The sequence below is a fragment of the Lontra canadensis genome, unplaced genomic scaffold, assembly GCF_010015895.1.
Source record: "Lontra canadensis isolate GAN:19392208 unplaced genomic scaffold, GSC_riverotter_1.0 scaffold98, whole genome shotgun sequence".
Lineage (NCBI taxonomy): Eukaryota > Metazoa > Chordata > Mammalia > Carnivora > Mustelidae > Lontra > Lontra canadensis.
Window position 1 is genome coordinate 766888 of NW_022631092.1, and position 24687 is coordinate 791574.

A 24687-nucleotide genomic window follows, 5' to 3' on the forward strand; every position below is an offset into this window, starting at 1 on the left:
ACACAAACAGAAAAGGAGATTCCCCCAAAATGAATAAACACCAGGGAGCTGGGAGACACCTGTAGGCAGCTGGATGTATATGTAAATGGAGTCTCCAAAGGAGAGGAAAGGCGGGAACAAAAAAAGCTATGTAAAGAAATAATGTAAAGCTCATGTGACACAAGAGAAAAAAAACAAAGAACCCAGATAGAAAGTGGGCAGAGGATGCGAATTGGAGTTTTTCCAAAGAAGATGTTCAGAAGACATAACAGGTGCATGAAAAGGTGCTCAACATGACTTATCATTAGGGAAATGCAAAACAAACCCGCAATGAGCTGTCGTCTCACACCTGTCCGAGGGGCCAGCATCAAGAAGAAAGAAGACAAAAAAGAACTAGGGTTGGTGAGGACACGGATGGAAGGCAAGCCTCATGCACTGCTGGTGGGAGTGTAAATTGGTGCAACTACTGTGGAAAGCGGTGTGGAGGTTCAAAAATTCAATTAAAAATTAAAAAAATATAGAACTGCCATGTGATCCAGCAATTTCACTTCTGGGTATATAGCCAAAGAAAATGGAATCACTGCCCGAAGAGTGATCTGTACCCTTATGCTCCCTGCAGCATTACTTAGAACAGCCAGGACACTGAGACAACCTAGTGTGTATCATTGGATGAATGGATAAAGATGTGATACACACGCACACGCGCACACACACACACACACACACACACACACACCAGAATATTATTCAGCCAGAAGAATGAAAGAAATCTTGCCATGTGCACCATGATGGATGGACCTTGAGGTCTTTATGCTAAGTGAAATAAGTCAGAAAGAAAAACAAATACTGTATGATCTCACTTATATGCAGAATCTTAAAAAATCCAGATTCATAGAAACAAAGACCACATGGATGGTTGCCAGGGCCAGGGGGTGGAGGAATTGGGTGAAGATAATCAAAAGGTACAAATTTCCAGTGACAAGATAAAAAAAGTTCTAGGGATATAATGTACAGGACAGTGACTATAGTTAAAAAGTACTGTACTGTATATTTGAAAGTTATTGAGAGAATAGATCTTAAAAGTTCTTACTACAAGAAAAAAAAATGTAACTACATGAGGTAAGGATACGGTAATCATTTTGTGATAGACACACACACCAAATCGCCGTGTTGTAGATCTTAAACTTACAAACCCACAGATGGGAAAGCTCCCAGATCCTAAGCACAAGAAACATGGGAAAAACAAACAAACAAAACAAAACAAAAAAACTGCAATAAGCCACATTATAAGCAAAGTTCCCAAAATCAATAAGGAGAAAGCTGTTAAAGCAGCCAAAGGAAAAAAAGACACATTATGTTTAGAGGGCCAAAATCCGATGGCAGCAGATTTCTCAGTGGAAACACTGCAAGCTAGAAGTTGGAGGAACAATATCTTCACTGAGAAACAAACTGTTGACCTAGAGTTCCATGCCGAGTAAAAATTAACTTTCAAAAATGACAGTTAAAAAAAAGAGAGAGAGACTCTTCCCAGCCAGACATATAAAAGTTGGAAGAATTCATTGCCAGCACTTGTGTACACTAAAAATGTTAAAGTCCTTCAGGCAGAATGAAAATGATACCACATTTGTGATCTACACAAAGGAATAAAGAACACTGGAAATAATAATCCTATGAGAATATATATAAGACTTTTTTCTTACTATTTAAATTGCTCTAAAAGATCCTTGAATTTTAACAAAAATAATAATGTAGCGTGAGGCTTATAACAAACAGAAGTGAAATGTGTAACAATAACAGCACAACAGCTGAGAGGGGAGAATAGTGTTAAGCGGTATAATATCATTGCAGCTTGGCTGTGATAACTTAATGATCCATACTAGAAATCCTAAAGCAACTGCTAAAATAACAAAACAGAGCTAGTAAACCAACAAAGGAGATCATATGGAATAACAAAAGTTTCCTTAACCAAAGTAAGGCAAAAAAGAGGGGAAAGGGAACAAAGAACAGATGGGACCAACAGGCAACAATGAGATAGTAGATATAAACCCAACCACATCAAGAAATCACACTAAACATGAACGGCTTAAAGACTCGAAGCAGAAGGCAGAGACTGTGAGATTGCATTTAAAAAAAAAAAAAGCTGACATGGTAGAGAGATCTGGGTTTGAATCTCAGTTGTGTGTGCCCTAAGCCTCAGTTTCCTCATATATAAAATGGATCTTAAAATTGCCTATTCCACAGACCTGTCATAAAGGATTTAGTGAGATTCTGTGTGTTGCACAACACAGGGCCTGCCTGGTGCTCCCCTAAGAATTTGATAAATGGCAGTTATGATGGGAAAGTAAAGGGACATCTTGAGGGGACAGAATGAGGGGGCAGTGAAGAGGTGAGTCTCCATCATCTCAGAAGAGAAGGAATTGGGGTTCAGTTCCTGAAAGCAGAGTGAGGAAAGTTCAGCACACAGGAGCTGCTCCATAAACACTCAGTATTTGATTGGAGACTTGCAACTCACCTCTGGATGCCCCAGTTCTCTTAGCTCTGTGACATGCAGTGTCTTGACTCCCAAAATACTATCTAGAAATCTGGTCTACAAAAAGTACCATGAATTTTGAGTCTTCCTTAACCACTCATTACGCCCCTGCAAAAATGTAGCATTATATTCTCTCTTGAAGCAGGTCTAATTACAAAGATAAGATATTTAAATCTTTTAAATGAAAATTGGAAGTATAACAAGGCAGGCCCTACAGTTAAAAACATTTGAGATAAATAGACAATTTGTATTTTAATGATAAATCTTGCTTTAAGAAAAGAGAGCAGTTGCTGGCTGGGGAAAACATTCTTTAAGTAGGAGGTTGCCAGACTCCCTAGAATTCTATTTTTCTGGGCAGTGCTGCGTTCTTCTGGGGAGAGAAAATTTCTGCTGGAGTCTTGCAGATCTTTTGGAATCATCCCAAAAGCCCATGCCTGTAGGGACGGCCATTTCAAGAGATAACAGAATAACCTCTTCAGCACTACTGGATTCTTTTGTGGATTTTTCCCTCTCCATGAAAAATGATTAAAATGCAAATTAACTGTGAGTCCCCCAAGGTCTAGGGGGGAGGAAAGGGCAGGGGATGAGGGACTGGCGGCTGATGCACCTCAGCTATGATTAGACCACACAGGCTGTCTTCCAGAAAGACCTGCCCACTACCAACACAATGTTCCAGGAGTGACTGTGTCCTCCCACCAGCAAGGTCAAGGTTCTGAAAGCCCAGCTGAGGGGAGAAGTGTGTGTGTGTGTGTGTCTTGGGGTTGGGGTGGGGAGACCCCCTGTCTTCAAACACAGGAAGCCCCCTCGGGTCTCCCCAGCAGGTAATGATCCCCCTCCCCACGTCTCCTCCCCGCCTTTCCTCCATAACTCAAGAACTTACTGTCTTACCAGCTAGCACCAATTAGGCTGAACTATATGAAATTGTCAGGTAAAAATGGCCACGGATCAGCAACTTGATGCGGTTCAGCCTAATGATATCATGGCCTACCTCCTTAGCAGTAATTTATTTCTCTCTTGGAGTTGCAGTTCACAAGGTTTTGCCAAGTTCTACACACATCCCACTCGTCTAGGGCAAATGCGTGGGCAGCCCCAGGACCAATCCCGCACCTGCCGGGTTTGGCCCCCGGAGCAGCCAGTCCCCAAAGATATCTATTCCTTCCGTCCCTCCTGGATGTGCACGCTGTTCCCCACACTGAGAGGTGGAACCTGATCCCTTCCCCTGAAACTGGGTCTGGCCTTCGGGCTTTCTTGGCCAAATGAACAGAGTTACTGACATTCTGGGACTTCCGAGCCTCATTTATAGGAAACCTTGCAGCTTCTACCCAGGAATGCCCGTTCAGGGGGAAGGCAGTACGGCACAAGGAGACCACCGCACTGGGAGGAAAACCCAGCTGCCCGAAGAAACATCAGCAAGATGAAAGGCCAAGTGGTGAGAATGGTCAAGTTGAACAGAATCGCCAGACGTGTGTACGATGCTGGAAGTCTTGACTCCAGGCCCTGCTGCCACTGAGCAGAGACAAATGGCCAAGCCGAATCCTTCCCAAATTCTGGTCCCACAAAATCGTGAGCAAAGTAAATGATTGCTTTAGGTCACTAAGTAGCTGAAATAAAAAGCATTAAGTAACTGAAACAGTTCACATCATGGGTGGCTGGCTTACCAAAAATTTTTAATGAGTGGCCAAATTTAAAAATCCAGACTGCATGTAAAAATCCAAGTTTTCAGTTTTCTTGAAAACCTGGAAGAACCCACAGCCCTGGACCTGTGTGTCTGTGGGGCACAAGTTAGTGGCTAGAGATGCCTGTGCCCTCTTCTAGGCCAGCCCTCTGCTCTGTGGGTCACCCCACCCCATTCTCCTCCACTGCATGAGGTCAGCTATCTGGCCCTAGTCTCCCACTCCCTCCCCACGTCTCCCCCCCCCAGCCAAATGCCCTGACTGGCAAACCCCACACCCAACAGGAGACACTATTTCAAGCTCTATTCCATTCAACCCTTGTGCATGCTAATCCCTCTGCCTAAATGTCCTCCCTCCTTCTTTGTCTATGTAACAGCTAGGCATCCCTCGGACAGCTCAAATCAAACTTCCAGAACCCTTCCCTGACCTGTGGGTTAGGTACCTTGTCTGTCCCTTTACCCAAACCATGTCACATATCACACAGCAGGCCCGTGGCCTTCTCCTCTCCAGAGCTCCGGGTCTGGCCCGTAGGAAGCTGAAGGACTACATGAACAGTTCCACTGGGAAGATGATTTTGTGCCCATTTCACAGATAATGAAACTAAGGTGTAGAGAAGTGATCTGCCTCCTGCCTCTCGAAGACTGGAGGCCACTAACCCAAGAATCAAGATTCAGATTCTTTGTGGGTGTTCAGATGTTATTATGGGGTGAACTGTGTCTCCCCGCAAAACATGCTCTTGAAACCCTAACTCCTGATACTTGTGAGTATGACCTCCTTTCAAACTAGGTTCTCTGCAGGTATAGTCAAATTAAACGGAGGTCATCAGAGTGGACCCTAACCCAGTATGCCGGCATCTTTCTAAGCAGAGAAGAGACACAGAGACATACCAGGTGGGTGCCAGGTTTGCTGAGGGAGAGATCAGAGAGATGCAGCCACAGGCAAGGGGCACCAAGGGCCACGGGCAACTCTGCGAGGCTAAGAGAGGCCTGGAATGGATTCTCCCCTGGGGCTAAGCCACTCGGTGCCCCTCTGTTAAGGCAGGAAACTAATAGAGTCCTCTTTAGGAACATGTTTATAAAAATGGACATAGGGGCACTTGTGTGGCTCAGTTGGTTAAGCCACTGCCTTCGCTCAGGTTGTGATCCCAGAGTCCCCGGATCTAGTCGCGCATCGGGGATCCCAGCTCAGAAAGGAGTCTGCTTCTCCCTCTGACCTTCCTCCCCCTCATGCTCTTTCTCTCTCTCTCTCTCTCTCTCTCTCAGATAAATGAATAAAATCTTAAAAAAAATGGACATAAACATGGGGTGCCTGGGTGGCTCAGTCAGTTAAGTGTCTGACTTGGGTTCAGGTCAAGATTTCAGGGTCCCAGGACTGAGTCCCGCGTCGGGATCCCTGCTAGGTGGGGAGTCTGCTTGTCCCTCTCCCTCTGCCCCTCCCCCCTGCTCATGCTCTCTCTGTCAAATAAGCAGAATCTTTAAAAAAAAAATGGACATAAGCACAATACTCTGTGTTCAGGGACTGAGGATCCCCTGGGGCTGCTCCATGGAGGGGCCCTGGGTTCCCCCCGCACCCCTGCACCCTGGCACTGGGTCTGCTCTGAGAGCTGGTGAACCCACATGCAGGACAGCCGTGGGGTTTGGCTTCCATGCCTGGTCCTCCGCTTGCTGGCTGAGCCATCCTGGCGCTCCCCTTCTTCCCTGTCTGCATGGTGGGACTTGCAGAGCCACCTCCCTGATTAGGGGTCTCCCACATGTGGCAGGTATGGGCAGGAGAAAGGGGGAACCTCAATTCTGGAGCCAAGTCTCCACGTTATCATTCTGGGTCTCGCTTTTTAAGTTCCTGAATCCATACTCAGTTGACTTCTGGGGACCACAGTACCTTTTGTGACCTGAAAGGGACCAGGGAGCCAAGGACCTGTTCCATCCAGAGGAGGGGGAGGGAGACGGCCCTAAGTGCGGTTTCAGCTTTGAGCCCCCAACCAGACCACACACTGGAATCTTCTGGGGAATGGCAGAAAATACTGATGTCTGATTCCAGCTGAGACTCCGAGGGGAGCACTGGGGGTGGGGTGGGGGCACAGGTCTTCCAAGCTCCCAGGGGATCCTCGTGGCAGTAACGTCGGGAACTCCTGAGTTTGGACTAGTCACTGTAGGGGTGGCACAGAACAAACACAGGACTGAGCTCGTGTGTCCTGTGTGTGCTCGTTCAACTCAGCCTTGTAGCCGCGAGCACTCCTCATCCTCTTGTTCATTTCTGCCCACGCGGCAGGTCCCTTAAATGTTCACTCTCTCGTCTCATCGCAGAGGTCTCAGGCTCTTTGCATTTCCCCTAGAGCAAGCATTCTAGGAGTCATCAGTGGACGCTGCAGTCTCCTTAAAAGCTAATCTCGGAGATTCCAGAACGCCACTCACACTGCCTTCTCCTGGTCAAGAAAGTCACTGATGTCAACCCAGATTTAAGGGCAGAGGAACCATGATGGGGAGGAAGGGAAGAGGGCCATCTTTGGAGTAAGAGCCACCCCACCAATGACACAGGGATTTGGGGCTCAGTCCTCAATGTCTGTGCTGTCCTCCTCGTCCCCAGCTCCCTGGGCATCTGCACAGCCCTGCCCTTCTGGCTACCGCTGACCATAGAGAAACAGGTGCTCAACCTGCCAGAGGGTCTGGGGACCCAGGAACTGTGCAGAGAGGGGCTAGGGTGTGTCCAGGGTGGAGGAAAGGGTGGCTGAGCACCTCAGGGGCTCAGGGGTGAGGTTGGGTCCACAGCTTCTTCCCCGCCCCCTCACACAGCCCCACGCACCCATGCCAGTGAGGGCAGATCTGCGGCTGGGGAGTTGCGGGAGAACTGGTGTCCACTCCCTCCATCCATAAAGCATGTCTTTGTAATGCTTAGCATTTGAGAGGCCACTCTTTCTAAAATGGCTTATATCCTCTGGGCCCTTTAAAGCCAAGAGCAGGAATCACAGTCCACAACCCTGAGGAGGGGGAGGAGCTCTTGAAGTCCCAGGGAGCTGGCTTCATTCCCTCAATTAATCAAGCAGGTGGGTGCTTCTGGCTCCATTAATGCCTCCAACCTCTTTGCTCCACTGGGGCTGGGATCTTCCCAAAGTACTATTTCAATCATAAACCATTCCCTGCTCAATGACCTGCAATGGCTCCCACAGCCCACTGATTCATGTGAACTTCCCAGAGTTGGAACCTCTGTGACCTGGCCCCAGTCCCCCTCTCCCAGATGTCCTCTGCTCCTACCTTCCCCCTTTCTGAAGGAGTCTGTGACTATATTCTGGGCCTCCCTCCTCCTGCCTCTCTGCCTAGAGTCCACCAGGGGAGATCTGCCTGAGGTTCTACTCCATCCAAGTTCGAGTCCTCCAAGTCCTGACGATGACAGGTTTTTGGTGGGGAGGGGCATCCAACACAACAAAGGCACTGTTTTCCTGTTCTTGCCTTTTCACAATACACATCCATCTGGTCTCACCCCCATCCAATCACCTAACAGAAACTTGCCGAAGGCCTACTATGTGCCAAGCGTCTTGGTTGGCTCTGATCCCCTGATCCATTCCCCTGCTGGGGAATGGCCTGGTGCATCACTTCTCCAGTCCTCTGTAAGTACCCAGAAAGAAAACCTACATACATCCCCTTTCACTTTGTCGCCAGCACCCCAGTCCCACCTCATATGCCTGGCACGGAGCTTGGCATGAGCCTTTTGGCACTCTTGCCAAACAAGTAGACGGAGGCATTAATATTTCCCTGTCAAACTGTCCACTGGTGATGTGCGGGGACATGCACCATGCTGGCAAATTATTTAATCTTGTTCAAGTTTCATATCCTGGTCTGTGAAAGAGGGAATAACAGTGCCCATGTCACAGACTTGTCCGGATTTACTATAATACAGTGTGCAAATGGCAGGCACACAGCAGGCGCTCCATAAACCTCAGGCTTTCTCCCTAGGATGGCCCGTCGTGTTTCTGTTCCTTGCAGCTGACTCGGGACTGAGCATGTCACCAATGCCCAAATATCTGTTGGCAGGAATACACGGAGCACACAAAACTTGAGAGTAAACAAAAAAGAGAGAGAAAAAAGAACCCAATCTCTGTGCGGGCTCTGCCTACAGATGGTGGAAAGTCCTATGTTTATTTTGTCTGGTTACCATAGCAACCTCCAATGCTCCAGCCAGCCCCAGGGTTAGCCCTGATCAATTTATCTCATCTCGTAACCATGGATGCAAGCTGTTTGGTGAGATCCGGAGGAGGCAGGCAGAGACAGGTGTGTGTGAACTCCTGTCTCCCCTAGACATAAATCTGGTGAGGCCACTCCAGTTAACCTATAGCTAAAGTCACCACTGTCTACAATGATGCCCACATGACAATATTTATAAACAAGGGTTTAGGAACAGGAGACAGAAAATTAGGCAAACAAAGACCAGTGTTGCTGACTGGAGCAAGGCACATTTTGGAAAACTAAACAAGAGGCTGCCTAGAGCTGGGATCTGGAACCATCCTGGGGATCCCGCATCCTTCCACGACTGTGTTCGGGATCTTGTTGTCCATACAGCCTGGATTTTGCAATTACTTTTTCAAGAGGCTTCCACTGGGGGGGGGGGTGGATTTGGGGGGTGGGAAAAGAAAGTGTTCTCTTCAAATCCATCCCCTGGAAAATTAAACAGCAGCAGGGCCCCTGCTACGCATGCAGGGGACAGAGGGACCCCCAGTGGCCTTCCTTCCTCTGGGCTCCCAACATAAGCAACTCATAGAAGGGGCAAGGTCCGAACGTGGTACACTGGGATTTACTCGTCCAGACCCAATGCGGTCTTCCCTGGAGCCAGACGGTTCTCGGAACTGGGTCCCAGGAGAGGCCACAGGCAGCTCTGCAAAGGGGGTGTCTGCCTGTCTTTGTTCTAGCTCAGGAGAGCTGAAAACATAAAGACCCAACGCTCAGAACTCCAGGGGACTCTCTTTCAGCAGGGATCAAGTGACGAGAGGTCGTCTGTTTTTTTCCTGACATTGGCAACCTGTTTTGTGTCAAGGGAAGAGTTAAGGTCGCGTTGGGCACTGATGCCTACAGACTCCCTACAAAGGAAAAAGAAGGATAAAAGGATAGTGGCGCTCTGGCGCTTGGTTGGTCACAGAGCGGGTCTCACCTCCTTCCTCAGGCTGCGGGGGCTGTGGTCTCCACTTAATGGGGGAGACTGAGTGGGGGGCGCCCGAGGTCTCCCGCTTCTCGGGAGGATAGGGAATGGAGAACAGCGAGGGTGCCCGCCCTCCCGGGTTTGCACGCATCTGGGCTGCACGGCTCTGAGGGAAAGGCCCGGGTCCTGGAGAGGAGACGGCAGGGAGGGGATGGGCAGAGAGGGGTCTCCTCGCAACGCCCAGGCCCCTAGCAGTCTGGGAAGAGCTCGGCCCTGCGCTCTCAGGGCGCACGGCCGGCCCCACCCCCCGGGAGCCGCGCTCTATGCCTCGGACGCGAGAGATCAGGTCGGGGATGCCCGGCTCCGGACAAAGGACTGGGACGTAGATCCTCCGCGGGCGCCACCGCCGGGCTCGAAGCCTCCCCGCGCGGCCAGCGGTGCAGGCAGGGCGAACCCGTGGCCCCGAACCTCTCCAAACTTGCAACCCAGGGAGCGCGGGGAAGGCGCCCCGTTACCTGCGCGGCCATAAAGGACAGATCCATGGTGTCGCCGCTGCCGCCCGCGCTCGAGTCCTCGCTGCTGCCGATGCTGCTGCTGCTGCTGCGGGTCCAGCCGCCTGCACAGCTGGCCGGGAACGCGCGGAGCAGCGAGCAGACACCTCGGATCCTGCGGCCCGGCGGACCTCAGCAGCCTCGGCGTGGCGGCCTCGGTGGGCTCTGCGCGCTCCGCTCCAGACCCAGACCCGGCAGAGGCAGGGAGCGGGGCGGGGCTCGGGGGCCCGGGAGCCCCTCCACGTGACCGCCCCCAGCCCCACCCCGAGGGCGGGGCCCGGCGGAACCCCCCGCGCGTCCCACATCCTCTCCTGCGTGGGGGGCCAAGTGGGGAAACTGAGGCCGGGGTCGCCCAGCTTATGGGAGTAAGAACTTGGGCCTGGACCCCAAGTACAATGCTCTTGGCGCCCCGTAGGGGCTGGCGTGTCTTGCTTGGGGTTTGAGGGTCAGGGTGACCCAGCTTTCCTTGCCAGCTCTGTGCCCAGAGTTCAGTGTGCCTCAGGCCCTGGAGCTGGGCGCAAGGAGGTTTAAAAACTAGCTTGGCTTGTTCTTTATTTCCTTGCCTTGCCTCACTTTCTGAGCAGAACTAACTCTAGGATCCGTAGGAGTAGTGAGAGCCGACGGCCGTGGTCATGGCTTCTCCCCAAGCCCCTGGAGGGGAGGTGGGCAATGATGGAGGTGCAGAGACCTGCCCAAGGTGGTCCTCTCTGCTTGTTGAAGACTGTACCCCGGGGTGGGGGGAGTGGGCGGACCACTGGGCATCTCACCTAGAAGGCGCTCTGCAGACCTAGGGTTTGGGCAGTTGCCCGCCTGGCGGGCCTGGCCGGCCTGGCCTTGCTGGGGTGGTGGAGGGTGGGAGGCATCCTGACCTCACCCCAGACTCAGTTGTGAAGGAAAATAGACAGGACAAGAGAAGAGGGATTGATGGACGGGCATCTGCCTCTGCTTGTTTAGGTTTTTCTAAAACCCAAAACTCCCCTGAACAACACCTTGTAGTGCATACCAATACGGGGCTGTGTATTCTTGGACAAGTGTCTCCCCTCTCTCTGGGCCCCAGTTCCCTCATGCACCGCAATTTCCTGAGTCCATTCTTGTTTTGTTTTGTTTTCTTTTCTTTTCTTTTCTTTTCTTTTCTTTCTTTCTTTCTTTTTTTTTTTTTTTAAGATTTTATTTTATTTGAGAGAGAGTGAGAGCAAGAGAGATCACAGAGGCAGAGGCAGAGGGAGAAGCAGACACTCCTCTGAGCAGGGAGCCCAGTGTGGGGCTCCATCCCAGGACCAAGGGATCATGACCTGAGCTGAAGGCAGACGCTTAATAGACTGAGCCACTCAGGAGCACCCCCTGAAGTCCATTTTTAATGTTCATTATGTCCTTGCCCTGAACCAAACTCTTTAACTACAATATCCTTGAATAGAAGAAACATTCTAATGTTACCACACTCTCTGAGTAACAAGGAGGACCAGAGGATTTAAAAGGCTGTCAACAAAATCTTGAATGGAGGTATTTAATCACCCTATTGATGTATAATTTACATAAATGTATCTATTTTACAGGTCCATGTCAATGAGTCTTGATACATATATACACCTTGTAACCAGAACTATAATCAAGATACAGAACATTCCACTCATCCCTCCAAGTTCCCTCTTGTTCCCTTAGGGTCAATACCCACCATCTATCGCCAGCCTCAGGCAAACATTGATCAGGTTTCTAACACTACAGTAAGATTTATCTTTTCTAGATTTCTATATAGATGGGATCATACCGATTATTGTTTTTCTTTGTCTGGCTTTGGGGTTCAACCACGGAGACTCATTCATGGTGTGGCATATGTAGGTAGTTACATTGTGATTGCTGAGTACAGACCCTGTGTATATGGACCAGTCTTGTTTGTATCTTTTCTCCTGCTGATGGACACTTGAATTGTCTCCAAGGTTTTGGCTATCATGACTAAAACACTGAACATTGGCTACAAGTCTTTGTTTCCATTTTCAAAGGGCAATGGCTTAGTTGTGTGTTGAACAGGCCGCCAAACTGTTACAAAGTGTTTGTACATTTTATATACCCACCAGCAGTGTAGGAGAATTTCGGTTGCTTTGTGTTCTCACGGAAGACTTGGCATTGTTATTAACAGAAGCCATTCTAGTGGGTGGAAAGTAGTACTTCATTATGGTTTCCATTTGCATTTTCCTGATGACAATGATCTTGAACATCACTTTAACCTACTCATTCTTGGATGTTCGTATATTTTCTTTTGTGAAGGGTTGGATCCAGTCTTTTACCCACTTAAAAAAAATTGGATCAATTGTCTTTTTATTAGTGAGTTGTAAGAGTTCCTTATGTGTTTTGGAAACAAGTTCTATGTCAGATATATATACCGTACACAAGTTCTATGTCAGATATATATACCGTACACAGTCTCTCTGGGCCTCTGGTGTTTTAATCTTCTTAATGGTGTTTTTTGTTGTTGTTGTTTTGTTTTGTTTTGTTTCCTGAAGAAAAATTCTTAGTTTTGATGAAATCCAATTGATTTTTTTTTCTCTTTTATGGTTCATGCTTTCTGTAGCCTAAGCAATCTTTGCCTACCCCAAGGTCATGAAGATTTTCTCTGTTTTTGTTTTTTTTTTTTTTTTTCCTCCCGAAAGTTTCATACTTCTAGCTTTTATGTTTAGGTCTCTGACCTATTTTTGTTTTTATATACAGTGTGAAGGGAAGTGTGAGGTTCTTTTCTTTTTCTTTACCAAATGAGTGTCCAAGTGGGCCAGCACCATTTGTTGTTAGACTACCTTTTCTCCATTGAATTACACAGGATGGAACTAGATTTAAGAAGACACAAATTTTTTTTTTAATTTTATTTTTTATAAACATATATTTTTTTCCCCAGGGGTACAGGTCTGTGAATCGCCAGGTTTACACACTTCACAGCACTCACCATAGCACATACCCTCCCCAATGTCCATAACCCCACCCCCCCAACCCCCCTCCCCCCAGCAACCCTCAGTTTGTTTTGTGAGATTAAGAGTCACTTATGGTTTATCTCCCTCCCAATCCCATCTTGCTAAGAAGACACAAATTTTAAGGTGGGACTCACTCTCAAGTGCCAGCTCTGCACTTATGTGATCCTGCGAAGGAGTATCTCCTTAAATTTTGATTTCTGAGCACCTTGTTGACATCTCCCATGGATTCGTAAGCACCTCACAGGCAGACCTGGCTGTCCCCGGACTGTGTCATCCAAGTGTGTGATGATCCAGTGAGGACACCCAGACCTCTGCCCTGAGTTCCAGGTGGGCATATTCATCTGTCTACTCAGCAACTTCTCCTGGGGGCTAATGGTATCTCGAATTTAACCTGGCCAGCACTGAGCTATGATTTCCCCCTTCTGTCCAGCTCCGTCACAGACAACTAATGGCACTCCCCAGGTCCTCCATGTACAGTTCTGCATGTTGCACAATGCACAAAGGTGCCTGGCAGACAGGCAAGTAGGGATTAAAATTCAGCTATGTTCCTCTCATGGAATCTTGTGTATGGATAAGGGGTTATGTCTATCCAGAAAGAGGGTTATTTTTGCTCTTTTCCCCAGAGGCCTCATGAGGGCCAGTAGATCCAGTCTTCTGTCTCCCTTATACCCCACTAACACTCTCATTCACTGTGCTCTGGCCACACTGAGTTTCTTTCTGTCCTAGGAACACACCAAGTATGATTCCCTGCAGGCAGACAGTCTTTGTTATTCCTTCTGTTTGCAATTGTCTTTCTCCAGATCTTTCTTTTGATGGTTTGGGTTTCATTTCAAAAGCTACCTCCTCCAGGAAGCATTCCCTAGCTTAAGTAATCTGTCCTTAAAATAAAACAAACAGGGGAAAAAAAAAAAACAAAACCTTTGGTTTTTTTCCATAACATTTCTCCATTTAAAAAACTTATTAACTTGTTGGGAGAGGCAATCTGCCAGGGCCTTGAGCATTCCAAGTTTGTTTGTTTATTTGTTTGTTTATTTATCTGACAGACAGAGATCACAAGTAGGCAGAGAGGCAGGCAGAGAGAGAGGGGGAAGCAGGCTCCCCGCTGAGCAGAGAGCCCGACACGGGGCTCGATCCCAGGACCCTGAGATCATGATCTGAGCTGAAGGCAGAGGCTTAACCCACTGAGCCACTCAGGCACCCCAAGCATCCCAAGTTTTAAGTCACCTGCATGCTCTGGGTCCTGGCAGTTTAGCCTGGGGGAAGGGAATGCATCTATGCATGCTGCACTTAGAGGATTTGAGTCCTGGGGACAGTCTCCAGACTGCCCTTACGCCAATTACTGGTGTAGAATCCATGTGCGAAGAGAACTGGGGATCCTGGGGGAAATATTCCATTCCTTAAAAAGCTGTCAGTCTGAAGGCCACACAGGGGGGCCTGACCCTGACATTTGCTTTATCCAGGACCTAGATGGAGAGACCGCAGGGCACCAGAGACCCTGGAGGGGATGCCCTCCCTTCCCGGGAGGCCCTTAAAAGGGTTTAAGAATTCATGAGCTTCTCACTTAGTGGCTTGATCAATTAATTATTCAAGGCCCTTCACAGGAGCAGAGATGGCCCAGGACCCACCTGTCCTTTAGCAGGCACAGAGAATCCAGGGCAGTGATGGAGACAGTGAAATGCACAGGAAATCCTTCTGTCCTTTGAGGCCTGGCTGACTATCTCTCCTCTGCAACCTTTGCTGTGAGACCCATTTCTTCTGACCATTCGAATGCTCCAAGGTGATCACTTTCAAAAAGTGATTCCTCAGCGTCTCGCCCCCCGCCCCCCATGTCCGGCTCATGAGCCGGATTCCTCCTGAATCTCATTCTCAGGAAGACGGGCTGCAGTTGGGATTGTACATGCTTCCTGAACAACTCTGATGCCAGCTTCTTTTATCTTTATCTTAAGCTTTCTCCTCCCCAGCCTCCCCAAGACTCTTATCAAATTGCAATTCAATGCCGTTCCATTTAACAGGTATTTTCTGAGCACCTACACTTTGCTAGGCATATAATCTCTCATACATTGCTCCCAAACCTCAGAAAACATAGCCCCAGAGAGGTTAAGAACCTCGCTTGGGTCTCTCAGCAAATGTGGGCCAAGGCAGGATTTGAACCCAGATCCAGCTGATTGCAGAGTCCATGTGCCTTCTGTTCCCATCAGGGACCTATATTTTAATTAGACCAGCATGAAAACAAATCATCACAAAGTGATGAAGAAGTCATTCATTCATTCTCTAATTCAACGAGTATCCTGTTGATCCATTCAGTCTGCACTTCCAGAGCCCCTGCCATGTTCTGGGCCCTATAGCCAGGCAGAGCTTCAACAACAGAGACAAGGAGCTGCCATAGGGTCCCAAGCCCCACATTTAGGAAGGCTGAAGAGTCAGGCTTGCCAGAGAGAGTCAATTATCATATGGTTTCACTTATTTGGGGAGCATAACAAATAGCATGGAGGACATGGGGAGTTAGGAGAAGGGAGTTGAGGGAAATTGGAAGGGGAGGTGAACAATGAGAGACTATGGACTCTGAAAAACAATCTGAGGGGTTTGAAGCCGCAGAGGGTGGGAGGTTGGGGGAACCAGGTGGTGGGTATTAGAGAGGGCACAGATTGCATGGAGCACTGGGTGTGGTACAAAAACAATGAATATTGTTATGCTGAAAATAAATTTAAAAAATGATTAAAAAAAAAAAAAGAGTCAGGATTGCCTCTGGGCTCAGCCACCTGCTATCTGAAAGCCATCAGGGAAGCGACCTACATTTTCTGACCCAGAGTTTACTCATCCCTAAAAATGGAAGGATTGAATGAGATGATGGAAAGAGGGTCTAGCACTATACCTGGCACATAGTAGGTGTGCTGTCAATGGAAGGGGAGAAGGAAGTTTAGTTAAAGTCCACATGTGGTGCCAGGCTGGCTCAGTCAGAGGAACATGCAGTTCTTGATCTTGGGGCTGTGAGTTTCAGCCCGTGCTGGATGGAGAGATCATTTAAATAAATAACACTAAAAAAAAAAAAAAAGTCCACAGGGGAAAGGCAAGGTGTTAGCCTTATACAAGTGTTGCTCGTTTGCTTGTTTATTCTAGTTTAAACACGGGTTCTGCTAGAACAAGTTCACCAGAGGATTACAGAGCAAGAGATAGGATGGTTTCTTATTTATTCATGAAATGCACCAGCACCTAGCAAAAGCTTAGCTTAAATGAAGTATGCTGGGAACATTCCCTAAATGAACAAACTAATGAGCTAATAAGCATTTATGGTTGAATAAACAAAGGGATGAAATGAAGTCAGGGGCTTTAGGAAGTTAAAGCGTCTCGCTCTAGGCCCCCTCTCCCCTCCTTGGACTTACCTGCTTTCCTTTGCTGGTCCACACACATCAGGGTTGATTTTTAAAATGAGTGAGTGCCAGATGTCCGACCTTTACTTGTTGCGGCACTCTTTCCTCTTTGATTCAGGGCTCCCAGATCATGGGAAAGGAAAGGGAACTTGGGGCAGGATTCCTGGACTATTGCCATGCCCACATCTCCTAGCGCCATATCATATTATGGGCAGAGAGACCGTCCCTCATAATGAATCTTTCATTTACTCCAAAACAATGACAAAGCTCCTACCAAGAGCTAGGCACTGTGCCGGGCTCTCTAGCACGTGAACATGTCCTCCCAGGGTCCTTGTTCCACAGGAGGGAGATGTACCCTGTTGATAAATGAAGATGACTATTTCCTCAATGTAAGCACAAGACAGACCTGCACTGTCCAATACAGTAGCCACTGGCCATATGCGGCCACTGAGCTCATGAAATATGGCCAGTCAGCACAGCGATCAGACAAGAGAAGTAAAGCAAAGGAGAAGTTTAACTGGCCTTATTTGCAGCTGATATAATACTGTACCTTAAAAAACCCCTAAAGACTGCCCCCCCCAATAATTAGAAGTAATAAATGAATTCCATAAAGTTGCAGGAAATGCAATTAATGCCCAGAAATCAGTTGTATTTCTATACATTAATAACAAAATAGCAGAAGGAGAAATGAAGAACGCAATCTCATTTACAGTTGCACCAGAAAGAATAAAATAGTTAGGAATTAATTTAACCAAAGAGGTGAAACCACACCTGTACTGTGAATGCTTAAAACAAAGATGAGAGAAATCGAAGAGGACATAAACAAACGGAAGATAGAAGACTATTCTATGCTCATGGACTGGGAGAATGAGTATTGTTAAGATGTCCGTACGCACCAAAGCAGTCTTCGAATTTCATGCAATCCTTATAAAAAGACCAACAGCATTTTTCATAAAACTAGAACTAATAATTCTAAAACTTGTATGGAACCACAAAAGACCCCAAATAGCCAAAGCAATCTTGAGAAAGAAGAGCAAAGCGGGAGGCATCACAATCCCGGTATCATAATCAAAACAGTATGGTTCTGGCACAAAAATAGACACGTAGATCAGTGGAACAGAATGGAGAACCAAGAAGTAAACCTGAAATTATACGGCCAATTAATCTTCAACAAAAGAGCCAAGAATATACAATGGGGAAAAGCACAGTCTCTTCGATAAATGGTGCTGGGAAAACTGGACAGCTACATGCGAGAGAACGGAGCTGGACTATTTACCATATACAAAAGTAAATTAAATACAAACTAAAGACCTAAATGTGAGTCCTAAAACCAGAAAACTCCTAGAAAAGAACATAGTAATTTCTCTGCCATCAGAGCTAGCAACATTTTTCTAAATTTGTCTCCTAAGACAGGGGAAACAAAAGCAAAAATAAACACTTGGGACTACTTCAAAATAAAAAGCCTCTGTACAGTGAAGGAAACCATCAACAAAACCAAAAGGCAACCTACTGAATGGGAGAAGACATTTGTAAATGATACATCTGATAAGGGGATAATATCCAGAATATATAAAGAACTTGTACACCTCAACGCTAACAAACTAATCTGATTAAATACGGGCAGAGGACCTGAAGACGTCTTTCCAAAGGAGATATTCAAGTAGCCAACAGACACATGAAAACATGCTCAATGTCATAAATCAAATCGCACATCAAACCCCAGTGAAATATCACTTTACACCTGTCAGAATGGCTAGAAACAAAAAGACAAGAAATAACAATTATTAGGGAGGATGTGGAGAGAAGGGAACCTGATGCACTGTTGGTAGGAATGGAAATTGGAGCAGCCACTGCGGAAAACAGTATGGAGCGCCCTCAAAAAAAAAAAAAAAAAAAAAAAAAAAAGAAAGAAAGAAATACCGTACAATCCAGCAATTCCACTACCAAAGAAATTGAAAACACTAATTCAGAAAGATATATTTCCCCTTATGTTTATTGCAGCATAATTTACAAGGGCCAAGATATGGAAACAACCCAAATGTCCATCAATAGATGAATGGATAAGGAACATGTGGTGTGTATGTACACAATGGGATATTACTCAGCCATAAAGAAGAATGAGATCTTGCCACTTGTGATAATCTGGATGGACTTAAGAGAGTATTCTGTTAAGTGAAATAAGTCAGACAGAGGAAGACAAAGACCATATGATTTCACTTATACATGCGATCTGAAAGTCAAGACAAGTGAATAAACAAAGAGCAGAATCAGACCTATAATTACAGAGAATGAACTGATGGTTGCCAGGGGCACGGGGGCAGGAAACATGGGTGAAGGGAGCTGGGAGAGGCAGGCTTCCAGTTAGGGAATGACTAAGTCCCGGAAATGAAAGACACAGCATAGGGAACATAGTCCACGACACTGTAATAGCGACAGACGGCAGTTATACTTGTGGGAGTGTAGCGTAATGTATTGACATGTTGAATCACCACGTTGTACACCTGACACTAACACAACATTGTGCGTCAACCATCCTTAAAAAGAAAAAAGAAAGAAAAGGAAATAGGGCAAGTCTGAATTGAGACATAAGTATACAATACAGGATTTTGGAGACTTAGTATAAACAAGTAATGATTTTCACTATTGATTTCATGTTGGAATGACATTTTTTTTTGGATCTACCGGGCCAAATAAAATGTATGATTAAGATTGATTTCACTTGTTCCTTTTCACCTGTTTATGGGGCTGCTAGAAAATGTAAAGTTGTATATGGGTCTTGCGTTCTGTTTCTGGGAACGGAGCTCGTCTGCAGTGGCTGGGTGGGATGCAGGAGGGTGAAGGGGTCTGAGACAGCTCTGTGGCCTTTAAGGGTGGGTTGGCTGAGCAGAGAGGACAGGCAAGGTGGTCCAGCCCAGGGACAAGTTTCACCAAATAAGTCCACAGCTTCCCAAGTTGACAAAACAGAGAGGGATTTCAAATCCTGTCCCAGTTCTTTCCTTGACTGGGGAAGACGGCCACCGGTCCCACCCCAGCATCTCCATCCTCCGCAGGGAGCTGGGGTGCAGAATGCTTAGTCAGAAACCCATGCACGGCTGCCCGTGTCTCTCACACACAGAGAGGAAAGTGTCTGCCTCTCCCCAAGCCCCCAACTCAGTCTGGCCGAGATACCCCCACTTGCTTCCCTTCACAGGAAACTTGCCCAGCTCCAGGCACCGCCTCCAGAAGGTAAATGCTGTTTCTGCTTCCACTGTTGACTGTGCCTCCGGAGGCTGATGAACTGATTTTAACTAAAGCACTGATTGCATTGAGAGGAAGTGGTGGGGACAGTGTGGGTCTGCTGGGGAGGGTGGCAGGGCTGTGACGTCACAGGAGGGCGCTTCCTCTGCCAGCTCTGCCTGCCCCCGGGCAGCTGCTTCCCATCCTCTCCCCCAGGAAGTCACATGGATGGAAGATGTTGATTGGTATCACACAGCCACCAGGCTGCCCCCATTTTCCCGGACATCCATTGCCCAAGCCCTTTTGTGCCCACTCCTTGGCCACTCCAGGCAGAAGCCCTGCCAGGCCGAGGTGTCTGCATGTGGGAGGCACCGTTCAGGGAGCAGAGCAACTTGTCCAAAGTCATGAGCTAAGAAGCAGAGGGGCGGGACTTGAACTCAGCACCTGGCCTGGTGCTCTGTTGTCTGGCCCCGCTTCATAGCCCAACCCCCAGGGGAGTAAGATGTGTCCCTGGGGACTTCCAGGGTCAGAGACCAGCCACGTTTGGCCTCTGATTCTACCTAGACAGCTGTGATCTCTGGGAGCCTCAATTTCTCCATTGTGTCAAACGGGGCTAACATCACCGAGTCTACAGGGCATGAGAATTGGATGGAAACCAGCACCTCTAACGGAGCCCAGCACATGCCCTCCTGTGTGTGGCTCCTGGTGACATCCTGGCCAGCCTCTGCTCCTGGGCATGGCTTTCCCACCCTCCTGGGTCTGCCCCTGCCACCCTATGCAGATTGCTCTTTGCACTTCCTTCTGCCGAGGAACTGTTTTGACAAATCCAAAGAGCCCAGTTCCCTCTCCCTCCCAACCTTTGTCCTGTCCCTTCTGCCTGGAACCTGTTCCTCCCTCCTGTCCCTGTCCTTCCCTGCCCGCACCCTGCTTATCCCTCGTGGCTCCATGCAGACATCCCCTCCTCCAGGAACCTGCCAGGGACTGGGTGATGCCGTTTCTGTTTCCACCCTCATCAGAGCACTCATTCCTTACCTTGTGTCTCTCCCTACACCACAAAAGCCCCTGGAGGGTCCACACCCGGCTTCCTCACCTCTGGGATCCCAGCAGCTATCTCCCAGATCTGAGACCAGAGGGAATAGATGACTCTGGGACCTGGCCTGGCTTGGATGCTGTGGGTTGAATTATGTCCCTCCAAAAGATATACTGAAGTCCTAATCCCCAGTACCTGTGCAAGGGCCCTGACTCCAAAGGAGGGTCTTGGCAGGTGTAATTAAGCTAAAACATGGTCATTAGGGTGGGCCTTAATCCCATGTGACTGTCCTTGTAGGAAGATATGAAGCCGTGGTCATGTGATGATGGGGCAGAGACAGAGACACCCAGCTGCAAGTCAAGGAAGCTCAAGGACAGCCAGCTGCCACCAGCAACTGGGAAGAGAAAGAGGGGTGTCCGCCTAGAGTCTCAGAAGGAGTCCGATTCTGCTGACACCCTGATTTCAGGCTTCCAGCCTCCAAGACTGTCAGAGACTCTATTTCTGTTGTTTCAAGCCACGCGGTTTGTGGTTCTTGGTTACAGCAGCGCTGGGAACCTAATAGGGATGCCCGGCTCTGCCGCTGATGGGAGGGTGATGTGCTCATTGCTCCAGTTTCTTACAGTCATTATGGGACTCACCCTGCAGAGTTGGGAGCCATGTAAACGAATAAACAGTGTGAAGCCTGGGAAACACGAGGTACTGTAGAACGCTTAGCTGCTCTTACGCTCTGTAATAACAGGAGCTCAAACATTTATGTTGAAAAAATAAGCTGATAAAAGCCACGCAGTGGGTGATGCAGAATTGTTCATTCCCTTTTCCTTGCCGCTCCCCTGGGACAGCGGCCACTGAAGTTTGGAAACTGAGAGGGGAGGTATATTGTTTGTGTCTGTTCAGCAGACATTCTCTCTCTTCTGATGACAACATCCCCAGTTTCCTTGGGTCATCCCTGTCCTCAGCTCTCTGTCCACGTGGCCCCTCCAGGACTGATGCCACCCCCAAGCTGCCACAGGAATTTGATTCAGGAGTGAACACGCAATCCCAGGTTGGTCCAATGAGACTTAGCCCTAGCGTTCCACCTGGAAAGAGAAGCTGTCTTTCTGTGAAGTTGCTAAGCTGGTAGAATGCAGATCTGGAGGGGCTAGTGGTCACCTTCTTACCCAAGCGCACCCACAGGGAAGCAGAGCTGAGATGAAGGAAGAAAGTTCCCAGGGCCATCATCTGAGCGCCTGGATCCTGTGGTGCCTGAAGGTGCATCTACCTCTGTACTTCCCCGCTCCTGGAGAAAATAAATACAAGTTTTGTGTCCTGAAACCAAAACATCTGGCTCAATATTGAAATTCATAGCAGAAGTGGGGTATTGCAGAACCTAAAATGAGGAGTCCGCTGAATGGGAACTGGTGTGAAGCAGAGACAGTCTTTCAGTCTACAGTGGGGAAGTTATTTGGAGCCAGCCAGCTGGTTGAGAGTCACTTGCCTCTCCTGGGATAAGGGCCGTGTACTTGCTGGTACTCGCTTTAAGAGGAATGTTGGAGAAAGGATATTAGAGCAAGCTTGTCGTGGACTTCAGTAAGTTCTTACAAGAAAGAGATGAGCTTTGCTGGAAGCTGGCCCACCCCAGACATGTTGGGGGAATAAAAGGTGCATTTCCTGAGAGAGTTTTTCTGCCCAGGGTTAATAATACAAGTTGACTGAGAGACAGATAAGAGAACGGGGGGAAGCTTGTTTCCCATCTGTAGAATTTGCAAGCCATGGCCTGGATGCCAAGACCCCCAGCACAAGCAGAATTCTAACTTTGGCTGCTGATCTGAGGACTTCCCCTGAAACAAACAGACCAGTCTCTTAATGAACTTTTCAGGTCATTGGGCTTCTAGAGAAATCCCAGTAGTGGACAACTGAAAGCCTGAGTTGCTTGTCCCTGGAGGCAGTCAGGGGGCCTTGAACCTCCTTGATCAGAAATTGGATTGCCAGAGACACACAGCATTCAAAGGAGCATCCTTCTTGACCCAACAGTGATGGTCAGCACATGAGGAGGATCTCCTCAGAGAATGGACGAGGGACAGCCAGAAGTGACCGCCGAGGACTTGTTCATTGCCAGGAGGGAGTCCCTGTGATCCTCCCTAAGGTAAACAATAGGAACTAGTAGTAGTCTTATCTTGCTTCTCCTTGTCTTCTTTTCCCAAAGGGAGTTTTGTTATAATTTTTCTTTTTCTGTCTCCACTGTTGTAGAAGAGATGTGTTAGAAGAGAGATTTAATGTATCATTCAGCCGTACGGTAGCTGGGCATCTGGAGATCATAATCAGAACTAATCGAGATTCATGAAATTCACTCAAGAGTTGTGGATTTGGATCTGGATCTGGACGTGGCTTTAGGTTGTCTCAGGCTGGGGGAAAGGTCAGTGCCGGATTGTACGTGATTTCATCGCATCCTGTTGGGTGGAGACATTGTGAAGGTGTGGGAAAGCTGTGGTATGTGCAGGTTGGGGACTCAAAGGGCAAGGTGGAGTTGACATGTTGTTTTTACACTCCCCCATCCATCCTTGCCTTTTCTGTTCTTGGAACCCTGTTTCTCCTGTGAGGAAAAGACCTTCCCAGCCTCACACAGAGTGTCTGATAGGAATGACAGCTTCTCTGCCACCCACCTTCTAGCCTTTGGGCTCACTCCGTGATCCAAAACCTAGACAATCCGTGATTACATCCCAGAGTCCTTCGGGGGTAGACAGATTAATTCCAACAAAAGTCAAGAGAGTACTTCCTCTGCAACTACTAGGGAAAAGATGTTCCATTTCCCGGAGGCCATGAAGGGGATAGAAGGCAGGTCTAGAGCAGCTGATAGCTTCTTCCTCCTACGAAGGGAGAACCTGCCTGAAGGTAGAGGTCATCAGAATGCAAAGACAGAGTAAGACAGACAGGACAGCAGTCTCTGAGCCCCTGGCACTCTGGAATCCTGGAACCTGCAGCAAAGTGAGCCAGTAAATCTTCTCTTTTGCTAGTCAGCTTGAACTGAGTTTTTGCCATTACAGTTGAAAGAATCTTGACACAGAAGAACTCAAGCTCATTCTTGAGGTGAGGGCATTTGGAATAAAAGAGCCCTGGGAATTTCTCTAGGGTTTAGATCTTCAGTGTTCTTCCCACTCTGACCCATGTGAATGACTCAGAAAACTCCCCATCACTAACGACAGTATTTCCACAGCTGTGTGAACCCAACAGAAAAGTGGACCTAGTTAGCCACTGAGGTGTAGAAATCATCACTGTTGGACTGAATTTAGCTTTTCCCCCTCCCATACGGGGTGTATATGAGTGAATATAAGTATCTTTGAGCTCTAGAAGGTTGTTCTTTATTTTGACGTCATTTCAAATACCAAAGGGCCATGAGAATACCACGAATCACTCCCATATACCACCCAGATTCAACAATGATTAACATTTGGCTGCATTAGCTTTATTATTCTCTCTCTCTAGATATCCAAATCATTAATTTTTTCTTGAACTACCTGACATGAAGGTTTCAGATATTGGGCATCTCTAATCCACAAATAGGTATGGTGTGTTTTTAAGGACAAGACTATTTCTTATAGTATGATGCTCAAAACCAGACAATTTAACATTGATATAATATTATTATTTAATCTATAGGATTTATTCAAATTTCATCATTTGTCTTAATGTCTTTGGGGTCATTCTTATTCTAATCCAGAACCCCACTTTGGTATTAAGCATTGCTTTTAATTTTCATTGCTTTTTCTTCTCCTTTAGCCTGGAATGTTTCATGAGTTTATCTTTGTTTCTCTGGACACTGGTATTTTTGTTTTGTAGAGTGTTCCTTACTTAGCTGGTGTCTTAGTCTGCTTGAGTTGCTGTAACAAAATACCATAGACCCGGTGGCTTATAAATGACAGAAAATTATTTTTCACAGTTATGGAGGCTGGAAGTCCCAGATAGAGGTGTCATCTGATTCTGTCTCTGGCAAGGCCCTGCTTTCTGGGTCACAGATAACTACCTTCTTGTTGTGTCCCCACATGCGGAGAGAGACAGAAAGTGTACTTGGTGTATCTTCCTATAAGAGCATTGATCCCATCATGAAGGCCCATCCTCATGACCTCATCTAAGCCTGATTACCTCTGAAGTCTCTATCTCCTTGGTTTAGGGCCCCAATATACACACTTGAAGGGACATAATTTACTTCAGAGTAACTACATTTTTTTGATGTTCACATTGTCTCAGATTTCTCCATTGGAAACCCTTTCAAGTTGGTTTACTTT

General features: G+C 47.5%; 1 protein-coding gene across 1 annotated transcript in view; it reads right to left on the reverse strand.

The window, feature by feature from the left end:
* CUNH14orf132 (chromosome unknown C14orf132 homolog) overlaps positions 1-10076 on the reverse strand; it is a 45558-nt gene extending 35482 nt beyond the window's left edge. Inside the window, exon 1 of the mRNA XM_032837459.1 lies at positions 9822-10076. Coding sequence (XP_032693350.1) covers positions 9822-9848 — 27 coding nt within the window. The 5' untranslated portion in view covers positions 9849-10076. The remainder of the gene's footprint in view (positions 1-9821) is intronic.
* Between the last annotated feature and the right edge of the window lie 14611 nt (positions 10077-24687).